Genomic DNA, 12,686 nt, shown 5'->3' with positions numbered 1-12,686 from the left:
AGCAGAGAGAGTTAGCTGTGTGCACAACTAAAAAAAGGCTGTTCCAATTCTCAGCATCGCTCCTCTCTTTTCCTGAGTCCTTGGCAATTCTCCCTCTCATGATGACGTTTTCCTTGAGGCTAAGGAAAAAGTTTAGGGAAAGGAGATTGGCGCTAATTTTGAAATAACACCCCACGTGGTTACGTTGTGCAACTGAGTCACGTGACGGCACAGCCACAAATCACAGCAGAGCCGGGAAAACGGGGTGGAGCAAAGTGTGTGTGCGGGAGAGGAGTCGAGCAGAGAGAGCTGCTTTTTCATGAAACGGGAGTAAAGTAGTAAACTTACAGGAACATATACCGCTATCAACGTTGGGATCGATATCTGCATCGATCTGCACACCCTTGTCTCCTGGATCGTAGCTGAGATCAGCGTGAACCACGTGGGTCTCTGCTCCGTCTCTGTGTTTCTTAAGACTTCCAGCTTCATCACGGAGTTTCTCTCGGTTTGTGGGCTCATCTAAAGGTAAGCACCGAGCTAACTTTAATGTGGGTTCAGTTTATGTTGAGTTTAGCTCTGTTGAGAATAATAGATTGCTTGGTAGACACTGGAGTTAGACAGACTGTAGAGTTTGTGATTGTTTGCAACATTATGAAATGGCGGTTGCTAGGGGTAAGAATACATATAGAAAATTAGTCTTGGAATATGAACAAAAGGATGGGGTGCAGAGCAGGAGAACAGCCCACCCCCAGGACAGGAAGCCACATGTACAAGACTGGGGGAGGGAAATCAGCCTTTAGAATGGTACTTCATAGCATGATCTCCAGATGCATCTGTATTTTATTGTCTTCCAGCGCAAATAAAGACGTCTGATAAAATAAAGACACTGTTTAGTCTTAATGTTTATTACGTATTATACACAAATGCAATAAGCAGCAGTTGCTATAGGGATCTGGAAGCACCTGTATATACAATTCTAACATGTGATTAACTATTAGTTACTCAGTGTCACTCTTTCTATGCAAAACTAAGCAACTGAAAATAATCAATACTGAATTAAAAGTGCACATATGTAATTGATATAATTACGTCACCACATCTGATTAGAGTAACATTAAGCAGTTTTATATTACACAGAACAACCACAACAGAGCTCTACAATTAATAACATCTAATTGCAGCTACTCTGACAATGAGCTGAACATCACTAATCATTACCGGTGCCGGAGTCTCTCTGCTTTCCTCTCAATTTCTGTGCATTATTTAAAAGTCTTAATAAAGTGACCTTTTATATTGGCAATGTACATCTCTGTTTCTTGGCTATACATTTTTTTAATGTATTCTCACAGTTTTTTTCCACAAACAACAAATTAAACATACAAGCAGTACAGCATACTGCTTAAAAAAAACCCTGAAACCCCACCCACCCGTCTGCCAGAATTAAAGGAAAGAGGGGAGGAAAAAATGGAAAAATAGGGAAAGGGGGGGGGGGTGTCAAGTTAGGCACTTTGACAAAAAACATTGACATTTACAGATGTATACATGCACAAAATTGTACAGAGGCATCTATTGTCCATCTTTCCATTTTTCAATAAATGTCAGAAATGGTTGCCAGGTAGTGTAGAAGCTGGACGTGGATTCTTTGAGGGAGCATCTCATCCTTTTCAGTTTAAGATACTGCATAATGTCTGTGATCCATTGTGAACATGAAGGTGGAGAGGAGTCTTTCCAATGTAACAACACACGTCTCCAAGCTAACAGAGTGCAAAAGGCTATCTCAACAAACATAAGCTGAAAACCATAGCCTTTTGCTATGGTTTTCAGCTTATGTTTGTTCAGATGCCTCCCCTGCGGGACGGTACTGACCGGCAAAGGGACATAGATCAAATGGCTCTCCTAAAATTTCTGACAAAGTAGAGAAAACCAATTGCCAAAACTGATGAAGCATTGGACATTTCAAAAACATATGTAGAAGGGTGGCTGGAGCCTGCTTACATTTATCACAGGGAGGATCCAGATCTGATCTTAATTTGGACAGTTTAGTCTTTGACCAGTGTAGTTGTAACATGGTAGACTAGTGTGCCTGTGTTAATTCAGCTCCATATTATTGTGTGAAGTTGCACTGGGTTGGGAGTGTTTTTTTTTTTTTTTTTTTGTGTGTGTGTGTCACATTTTTGGTGAGCCAATGGCTGGAATGGGGTTGGACTAATTAGAGGCAGATGTACTTGATTGCACTGGTCTACTTATAGCCCACACTACAAACACTGCTGTGTCGTTTTGTCTCTCTGTGCAGGTATGTAATGTGATGAAATCTGATATGTTTGGGATGGATGGGTTTTGTGCTATGAATTTTATACTGAAGGTGTCGTTTTGTCTCTCTGTGCAGGCCAGGGCCTGTTATATGCCACAGCCTAAAGGCAGCAGAGTTGCAGAGGCTGGAGTGACCACTGGCTACATGCTTGCAGGGTGGTGGGTCTCCAAGGACAACCTCTACCCCTGTTAAAGGCAACATGTGGAGTGCAACTGGCCGTGTGGCATAGCTGGCTCTGGCCTTGGGACTGTGTGTTTTTATTTGATTCATGAATGGGACACTGGACTGTTTTATCTTTTATCTCTTGATATTTTTTGTCAATAAATTATCTTTTAGAATTTTATTGACTGTCATCTTTTTGCCCACGACTGAGACGGTTGGTCAGACCTAGAATCTTCCTTTGGGTGTGTTACAACTGGCGTTGTCGACAGGATCTGGCCACCATAATCTGTAGTGGGCAAAAGCAAGATGACTGATCAGAGTGAATCACAGTCTGCCCCAAATAGAGAAGCACCAGTTTCTAGTGCAGGGTTTAGGCCCTTTGGTATGATCCCTATGTTTAATATGGTCACAACTAAATTTAGAGGGAAGGATTCAGATATTAGTCTAGGTGAATGGAAAAGTAATTTGCAGACAACATTTGCTTTGCAAGGAGTTCCTCTAGATTTTAGAGCAGAATTAACACTCTGTTGCTTGGAAGGCAAGGCTAAAAGAGAGATTTTAATTCTAGCACCAGAGAAGCGTAATTCACCTGAGCTAATTTTTAATGAGTTAGATAAGTTGTATGGGGATAAAACAACTGCTTCGGTCCTGCGCTCTCAGTTCTTTAACGCTCGCCAAGAAACACATGAAGACATCAGTTCATTTGCACTGAGATTACAAGAACATTTTCTCAGGTTAAAGAGGAAGGACCCTAGAGGTATGAATGACGAAGATATTCTTCTCAGAGATCATCTGGTTCAAGGCTTGAGAGACACTGCCCTTAGAGGTGAATTCAGAACAAAAATTCTAATGAATGATCAGTTGACATTTGGCGACGTGGACACTAAACTCAAAGTTTGTGAAATGAATGTCTGCTGGGTCCCACATGGTCAGATCGCTCTGTCACAGTCTGGCAGAGGCAGACTGTATTAAGTGACGTAGAGGACCCAAAATGCAGACAAAATGGAACGTGGAACAAAACTTGACTTAACAAAAAGCAAGCAATTTAATGAGGCTGGTTTTAAAAAAAAAAAAGTAGAACAAAGGGCAATAACTGAACTGCTGAAGTAGGTATATAGTGCCGAATTAACTTAAAACAATTCAGATTAGCATTGACCGTCTTAGCAATCTTCTTTACATGCTTGTCAAATTTAAGACGTAAATCAAAAATTATACCTAAAAACTTAATCTTTGACCTCCTTTAGTTCTTCGTTCCTTAACTGGATTTTAAGCTCATCGTTTATCTGATCAGCAGGAACAATAAACTAAGAATCTGTTAGTCTCACTCATTTAAACCCTCTGCTGCATTCTGTTCACCCCTGCTATCATTCAATCATCTTTCCTAATATAATAATAATAATTAGTCCACTAGTTCATCTATCGCTTCTCATCTCACTAAGTGAACCGAACAAGATGATAAAATCAGAAACACAGGCTTGAAATACCATCTGGTATTCATGAGCTTCATTGCATGTGTGTGTATGTGTTAGTAGGATTAAAACATTCTGTGCTTATGTATGTCGTTTTAAATACTTTCCCCTTTTTCTGAAACAAATCTGTTTACTACACCTTCTTGTTTCAGAAACATCTAAAGAAGAAAGTCTCAATTGTAGTCAGGCACAGCTAAATTCTGCTTGTGAGTTAACCTAGCCAATGTCACAAAATCAATCAATCAGAGCAGTGAAACAAACCACGGAGGCCCCAGACAAGTGCAATCAAACGATGAGTTTATTAACACACAGGAGAAAAGATATCAGCATGTCTTCTGACAAAAATACATGTGGAGAAGACTTTTAAAGCAGTGAGGTATCCCCCCCACCCCCCAATGGCACTAAAATAGGTTAAAGACATTGGTTACAATAAATGGTACATCTTTAATGGCTATAAACAGACATAAAACTTCTCTTTTCTATAACACGTTCCATAAAAGGCAATAAACTTCAAGTCTTCAGGGTCTCTAAGGGCTGATCCTCGACTCTGATCATCTGTTATCAAGTAGGTTAAAATGCAGTTAGAAACTAAATGAGAACTTTTATCAACATATCACCTGCCCCACCAGAGGTGAAAGGACACTGGACCACTGCTACACTACGGTCAAGGACGGCTACAAGGCACAATCCCGCCCTCGTTTGGCAAATCCGATCACGCTGCCATCTTCCTCATGCCAAAATACAAACAAAGGCTGGAACAGGAAGTTCCGGTTCAGAGGAAGGTCGCGCGCTGGACGGATCAATCGGTGGCCGCGTTACAGGACGCACTCGACGACACAGACTGGGACATGTTCAGAAACAGCTCCGATGATGACGTCAACGTGTTTACGGAAGCGGTTGTGGGATTCATTGGGAAACTAGCGGATGATACTGTGGAGACAAAGACTATCACAACATTTCCCAACCAGAACCCGTGGGTGGATAAAACCATCCGCGAGGTTCTGAGATCCCGCACCGCTGCCTACAACACGGGACTCACGACGGGGGACATGGACCTGTACAAAGCCGCGTCATATAACGTGCGGAAGGTGGTGAAAGAGGCGAAGCAGTGCTACGGGAGGAAACTAGAGTCACAACTCCAACAGAGTGACTCTAGGAGCCTGTGGCGGGGATAAGGACAATAACGGATTATAAAGCACCAACAACCGGTATGACGAACGCGGCCGTGACTCTGGCAGACGAGCTGAACACTTTCTATGCTCGCTTCGAGGCTGCAGCTAAGGACTCCAATGATGCTAGTGCTAGCGGCGCTAACGGCTGCAGACGGGAAGATACTGCCAGCACCGGAAACGTGCTCGTCATCTCCGAGCATGAAGTAAGGAGAGCCTTCAAGAGAGTGAACACCAGGAAAGCAGCAGGACCAGACGGCATCCCAGGTCGTATCCTCAGAGACTGCGCATACCAGCTAGCTCCTGTGTTCACTGAGAGGTCAGAGACTTCATCATTTCTTCAGTACCAGACACACTGGACCCACTACAGTTCGCTTACCGTCCAAATCGTTCCACAGACGATGCCATCTCTCATCTCCTCCACATATCACTTACTCACTTGGACACTAGAAGGGGGAATTATGTTAAAATGCTCTTCATAGACTACAGCTCTGCATTTAATACCATAATTCCCTCCACACTCACCACCAAGCTGGAGCATCTGGGACTCAGCTCATCTATGTGTCAGTGGATCTCCAACTTCCTAACTGGCAGACCACAGGCAGTAAGGATGGGCGGACATGTCTCAGCCTCCACCACTCTCAGCACTGGAGCCCCCCAGGGGTGTGTTCTGAGCCCCCTGCTGTACTCTTTGTACACATATGACTGTGTGGCCACTACCAGCTCCACCACCATCATCAAGTTTGCTGACGACACCGTCGTGGTGGGCCTGATCTCTGACAACAACGAGACGCCCTACCTGAAGGAGATTAGGAATCTGGAGAACTGGTGCCAGAGGAACAACCTCCTTCTAAACGTCAGTAAGACAAAGGAGTTGATCGTGGACTTCAGCACTAAGCAGGAGAGGAACTACCAGACCCCCGTCATCAACGAGTGCCCAGTGGAGAGAGTGGACAGCTTCAAATACCTCGGAGTTCACATCACGCAGGACCTGTCATGGTCCTGTCACATCAACACCGTGGTGAAAAAGGTCCGACAGCGTCTCTACCACCTCAGACGCTTGAGAGACTTCCGACTGCCCTCCAAGGTGCTCAGGAACTTTTACTCCTGCACCATAGAGAGCATCCTGACGGGAAACATCTCAACCTGGGGGAACAGCACCATGCAGGACAGATGAGCTCTACAGAGGGTCGTGCGTTCAGCTGAGCGCACCATCCGCTCCGAGCTCCCTGACCTGCACTCAATCTACAGCAGGCGGTGCTGGACCAAGGCCAGGAAGATTGTGAAGGACCTCAGCCATCCCAACAACAGACTGTTCTCTCTGTTGAGGTCAGGAAAGCGATTCCGCTCCCTGAAGACACACAGAGAGACTGAGGAGGAGCTTCTTCCCGCAGGCGATACGGTCTCTCAATCACACCACCACACAGTACTGACCCACACATATAGTTCGTACACACACTGGACATTCTGGACATTGTTTTCACTTCATCACTTAAATCACTTTAAGCATATTTGCACTGCACAAGACACTAAATAATGTGGATTGCACAACACTGGACATTATATTCCTCATTTCCAGTTAATACTTGTACAGCTGCTGTTATTGTGTATATACAGTGGGGCAAAAAAGTATTTAGTCAGCCACCGATTGTGCAAGTTTCCCCACTTAAAATGATGACAGAGGTCAGTAATTTGCACCAGAGGTACACTTCAACTGTGAGAGATAGAATGTGAAAAAAAAATCCATGAATTCACATGGTAGGATTTGTAAAGAATTTATTCGTAAATCAGGGTGGAAAATAAGTATTTGGTCACCTCAAACAAGGAAAATCCCTGGCTCTCACAGACCTGTAACGTCTTCTGTAAGAAGCTTTTCTGTCCCCCACTCGTTACCTGTATGAATGGCACCTGTTTGACCTCATCATCTGTATAAAAGACACCTGTCCACAGCCTCAACCAGTCAGACTCCAAACTCCGCCATGGCCAAGACCAAAGAGCTTTCGAAGGACACCAGGAAAAGAATTGTAGACCTGCACCAGACTGGGAAGAGTGAATCTACAATAGGCAAGCAGCTTGGTGTGAAAAAATCAACTGTGGGAGCAATCATCAGAAAATGGAAGACATACAAGACCACTGATAATCTCCCTCGATCTGGGGCTCCACGCAAGATCTCATCCCGTGGGGTCAAAATGATCATGAGAACGGTGAGCAAAGATCCCAGAACCACACGGGGGGACCTGGTGAATGACCTGCAGAGAGCTGGGACCAAAGTAACAAAGGCCACCATCAGTAACACACTACAACGGCAGGGAATCAAATCCCGCAGTGCCAGACGTGTTCCGCTGCTGAAGCCAGTGCATGTCCAGGCCCATCTAAAGTTTGCCAGAGAGCACATGGATGATACAGCAGAGGATTGGGAGAATGTCATGTGGTCAGATGAAACCAAAGTAGAACTTTTTGGTATAAACTCAACTCGTCGTGTTTGGAGGAAGAAGAATACTGAGTTGCATCCCAAGAACACCATACCTACTGTGAAGCATGGGGGTGGAAACATCATGCTATGGGGCTGTTTTTCTGCCAAGGGGACAGGACGACTGATCCGTGTTAAGGACAGAATGAATGGGGCCAAGTATCGTGAGATTTTGAGCCAAAACCTCCTTCCATCAGTGAGAACTTTGAAGATGAAACGAGGCTGGGTCTTCCAACATGACAATGATCCAAAACACACCGCCCGGGCAACAAAGGAGTGGCTCCGTAAGAAGCATTTGAAAGTCCTGGAGTGGCCTAGCCAGTCTCCAGACCTCAACCCCATAGAAAATCTGTGGCGGGAGTTGAAAGTCTGTGTTGCTCGGCGACAGCCCCAAAACATCACTGCTCTTGAGAAGATCTGCATCGAGGAATGGGCCAAAATACCAGCTACTGTGTGTGCAAACCTGGTAAAGACCTATAGTAAACGTTTGACCTCTGTTATTGCCAACAAAGGTTATGTTACAAAGTATTGAGTTGTATTTTTGTTATTGACCAAATACTTATTTTCCACCCTGATTTACGAATAAATTCTTTACAAATCCTACCATGTGAATTCATGGATTTTTTTTTTTCACATTCTGTCTCTCACAGTTGAAGTTTACCTCTGGTGCAAATTACTGACCTCTGTCATCATTTTAAGTGGGGGAACTTGCACAATCGGTGGCTGACTAAATACTTTTTTGCCCCACTGTATATATATTTATATTTTCTTCATACATTCTGTTACATCCCCCTGTCTCTCCCTACTAACCCTTTGTTTTGTCCAGGCTCCACCTCCTCTGTCCTGATTGGATGCTGCGCAGAGTCCGGCTGATTGGTAATCAGCAGAGCACTATTTAAGGCCTGTGGAGCTGTGCTTCTGGGCCCTCTGGCCATTTTGGTTGCCATACTTGAGCAGGCTTGCATGCCTTTGTAGCCGGTATGAGCATTGTTGTTGTCATGTCCAGACTGCTTGTAGGGGAGAGCTGCCTTTTGCTTTGACACCCTGTTTTTTCCTGTTTATGTGCTGTTAGGTAGGTTATGGTTATAGGTTGTATATTTTGTTTCTTTGGAGTTAGGCAAGTTTCTTTTATTTCTACATCAGGGATGTTTTGTTTGTTATGTTGGCCTTGGCTCTCCCTGACGTTACACCTCAGTCTGGACTCAAATCCCATCACCAGTGTTCAATAAACCTACTAAAAGTACCCTCTTGGCTCCTCCTTCTCTATCCACCTTTATGTTCGTCCCTCCAACCCCCTAGACTAGCCAGGGGACGTAACAATTCTTATATATTTCTATACTGTGTATTGTGTATTTTGTTGTACAGTTATTTTATTTTGAACTTTAATTTATATATTTTATCTTATTCTTTCCCAGTTAAATTTACCCTTCATTCTAATTTGTGTTGTACAGTTATCTCATTTTTAACTTAACTTTTATATTTTATTTTGTTTTATTCCTTCCTAGTTAAATTTACCCTTTTTAATTTTCATATTTATTTCCTATCTTATTCATAGCCTTTTCCTTTTTTCTTTAGGTCACGAGCAGTTGTCTAAGCATTTCACTGCATATCGTACTGTGTATGACTGTGTATGACTGTGTATGTGACAAATAAAGTTTGAATTTGAAATTTGAAATTTTTTGATTTGAATTAACATAGTGGAAGGATCCTTAAATGAACATCTTCAATAAACAACTTTAATGCAATATCAATACTGTAAGAAATATTATTAATGGAATAATGCTGTAAAGAATGTTATTAATGCAATTATAATGATGCAGTTATATGGCAGCAATAAAATAATTTCTGGATCTCCACACCAACCACACTGTGTGTTGTTAACACCTTCAACATGTACCCCCTCGTGATGTGTGCCACTTCCTCTATGTCCTCTATTTGTGCCACCATATGGAGAACCACAATAGCCACACACATTGAAATACAGAATTCTTAGTTTCTTAGATGATGAATTGTATAATAAATTCTCCATTTGTAAAATAATTTTAGAATTCTACATTAACAAAGTGAGTTTCGAAATGTTTTTTAGAAACCTCATTGCCATCCTAGGGGAGCTAGGATGGTAATGAGGTGCTTGAAATGTTGTAGGTGGCTGAGTTTATACTGCTACCAATGAGACTGATCGGGACTCCGTCTTTGTGGATCTATGGAAGTCCATATATACAGGGTGTAGCATCCCCTGGGTAAAGGTGGTGATCTGCAGGGGGGTCCGTGATTTTTCCCTTTCAAGTTCTTGTAGGCAACTAATGACTTTCTTTTTGTAGTTGATTCTGGGGTTTCACCTTGAAGCTTCATAGGTATTGTTGTCACTGAGGAGTTTAGTCATGTTTATTTGCTCTGCTTCTTTTTGTCAGGGATAAAATACAAATATATACTTTTTGTGTCCCAGCTGAGTAACAGGAGGAGAAGAGTCTGGTGGTGCAGCAGAGGAACAATTTCAGCCATTTGGACTCAGCTCAGCCACTACAGAGGAAACAATGACTTCAACACAAAAGGTGAGAAAAACATCACAGTTACACTGTTATTCAAACTGTGTGTACAGCTGGTTGGTTGTTAAAAACCTGTTAACAGCAGCTTTATCTTTTCCATCCTGGCCTCCTCCATATATACAGAATCTACATTCACAACCAAAAACCACAGAAGTTACAAGAAAATAAAAAGATCATGTTTTCTCTACACACATTGAAACAACAATATCATCAGTTGAATTCAAAAAATTTTCTGAAGTAAAAGAGTTTCTCTGCTGATCAATATTTCTTCAATAATGTCATTTTCATTACAACTCTCATTGTAGCACATCATTGTAATGTGATACTATCACCAGAAGGTGGTGCTAACACACCTACAATGTGTTTTTGTTTACATGGCTGATTCCACCAATGGAGGGAGTTTCAGTTTGTTCCACAACTGCATTTCATTCAATGCCTATGTTTGTATCTCTGTCACTGCAGGACCAACATGGAGCAAGTCAGCGCTCTCAGGAGGCCGACAAACCTCACAGAAGAAAGGGAGAGAAAACCTACAGCTGTGATGAGTGTGGGAAGGATTTTACCCGGGAGGAAGGCCTAAAAAAGCACCAAATCATCCACAGTGGAGTTAAACCTTACATCTGTGAGTTGTGTGGAAAGTCTTTTACCCAGGCTGGACACTTAAAAACACACCAATTCATCCACAGTGGAGTTAAATCTTACAACTGTGACTTGTGTGGAAAGTCTTTTACCCAGGCTGGAGACTTAAAAAGACACCAACTCATCCACCGTGGAGTTAAAGCGTACCGTTGTGAGTTGTGTGGAAAATCCTTTACATGGGCTCAGTACTTAAAAACACACCAATTCTTCCACAGTGGAATTAAAGCTTACAGCTGTGACTTGTGTGGAAAGTCTTTTACCCTGGCTGGAGACTTAAAAAGACACCAAATCATCCACAGTGGAGTTAAAGCTTACAGCTGTGACTTGTGTGGAAAATATTTTACCCAGGCTGAAGGCTTAAAAACACACCAACTCATCCACATTGGATTTAAACCTTACAACTGTGACTTGTGTGGAAAGTCTTTTACCCAGGCTGGAAGCTTAAAAACACATCAACGCATCCACAGTGGAGTTAAACCTTTCAACTGTGACTTGTGTGGAAAGTCTTTTAAACAGACTGGAGACTTAAAGAGACACAAAATCATCCACAGTGGAGTTAAACCTTACATCTGTGAGTTGTGTGGAAAGTCTTTTACCCTGGCTGGAGGCTTAAAAGAACACCAACTCATCCACAGTGGAGTTAAACCTTACAGCTGTGATTTGTGTGGAAAGTCTTTTACCCAGGCTCAAACCTTAAAAAGACACCAACTTATCCACAGTGGAGTTAAACCTTACAGCTGTGAGTTTTGTGGAAAGTCTTTTACCCGGGCTGGAGGCTTAAAAGAACACCAACTCATCCACAGTGGATTTAAAGCACACAACTGTGAGTTGTGTGGTAAGGCTTTTGCTCAAAATAGCGACTTACAGAGGCATCTAATTACCCACTCTGGAATTAAGGCGTACAGCTGTGACTTTTGTGGAAAAAGTTTCAGCAACAAACACTACCGAAATATTCACCTACGGATTCACACTGGAAATGATGTTTCCCGCTGTGATCAGTGTGGAAAACTGTTTGCAACAGATGCACAGTTACAAAAACACATGTTTAGCCACACTGAGGAGAGACCTTATAAATGTGACCTGTGTGAGAAGACTTTTAAAGCTCCACATCAGCTGAAAAAACACCAACAGATCCACACCAGAAAGTAACTCTACAAGTGCAGTTACTGTGACAGAAACTTCTCACAATCAGGTCATCGTAACAAACATGAACGTACACACATGGAAGTGAACTTCATCTGTGACCAGTGTGACACGAGCCTCAGGAATCTCAGTTCATACTCCGAACACAAACGATCCCACACTGTAAATAAACTGTTTCACTGTTACCAATGTGCAAAAATATTCACTTCATTATCTGCTCTGTGCAAACATCAGCCTGATCATGCAGGACTGAAATCACTGGATCACAATGAATCTGAAGAGAGAGAAAGATCCTCTTCTGGTTTCAGGGTCAGACTTAAAAACCTTGAGATCAGGCTCCACAGAGTTCAGATGGAATCTCCTGTAAAGAGTGTCAGCTGATGTCACACTTGGATCTGATGAGGTAGCTCTGATTTCTGGACCTGCAGTGAATAATCCTGAATGTTACATTTAGGAACCTGCATGTCTAGATATGCATGTCAAGGTTATTTTTTTTCCTTTTAGGGATTTAATTCCTTAAAATGTTATCCCTGTTACATTTTAATCTTTGTTCCCTTAGGACACAGTAGTGTTTAGTAGTTGTATTCATTTTAAACTTAAAGAAGTCCAGACGCTTTTCTTTGCAAGCTCCTTTGACTACGATGACCTGGATGACTGAGAACCTTCACAGACATATTCATTTTATGTGTTACCTAAGTTAAATTTCAATCCTTCATTCATATTTAATCTTTTGCTGTGGTAAAATCTTCTCTTAAATCATTTTCTCCCACAGCTGCAAATAATTTCACAGCAGTTGCT

The 12,686-nt window shown here is 42.4% G+C and overlaps 3 protein-coding genes and 1 long non-coding RNA gene across 5 annotated transcripts in view; 3 read left to right on the top strand and 1 right to left on the bottom strand.

Moving 5' to 3' along the window:
- LOC146521260 (polymeric immunoglobulin receptor-like) overlaps positions 1–12,686 on the bottom strand; it is a 525,395-nt gene that overhangs the window by 270,487 nt on the left and 242,222 nt on the right. The window lies entirely within an intron of this gene.
- Positions 1–12,686, top strand: part of LOC146521270 (uncharacterized) — a 244,406-nt gene that overhangs the window by 169,845 nt on the left and 61,875 nt on the right. The window lies entirely within an intron of this gene.
- LOC146521273 (uncharacterized) lies at positions 389–12,464 on the top strand. Of its 2 annotated transcripts, XM_085155048.1 has the most exons (3): positions 389–504; positions 10,007–10,112; positions 10,569–12,373. In XM_085155048.1, exons 2-3 carry the CDS (start codon positions 10,095–10,097, stop codon positions 11,892–11,894), a joined length of 1,344 nt encoding a protein of 447 aa, XP_085011174.1. In that variant the 5' UTR covers positions 389–504; positions 10,007–10,094; the 3' UTR covers positions 11,895–12,373. The 2 variants fall into 2 exon arrangements, with proteins under 2 accessions (XP_085011174.1, XP_085011175.1); XM_085155049.1 differs by lacking the exon at positions 389–504 and having other exon boundaries at positions 10,011–10,112; positions 10,569–12,464.
- The window catches only part of LOC146521272 (uncharacterized), a 34,182-nt gene continuing 21,885 nt past the window's right edge, over positions 390–12,686 (top strand). The window contains exon 1 of the mRNA XM_085154992.1: positions 390–504. The gene's annotated coding sequence lies outside the window, so the exon portion shown is untranslated. The remainder of the gene's footprint in view (positions 505–12,686) is intronic.

Source organism: Neolamprologus multifasciatus, chromosome 3, assembly GCF_963576455.1.
Source record: "Neolamprologus multifasciatus chromosome 3, fNeoMul1.2, whole genome shotgun sequence".
Classification (NCBI taxonomy): Eukaryota; Metazoa; Chordata; class Actinopteri; order Cichliformes; family Cichlidae; genus Neolamprologus; species Neolamprologus multifasciatus.
This window is presented reverse-complemented; position numbering and strand designations above follow the sequence as displayed.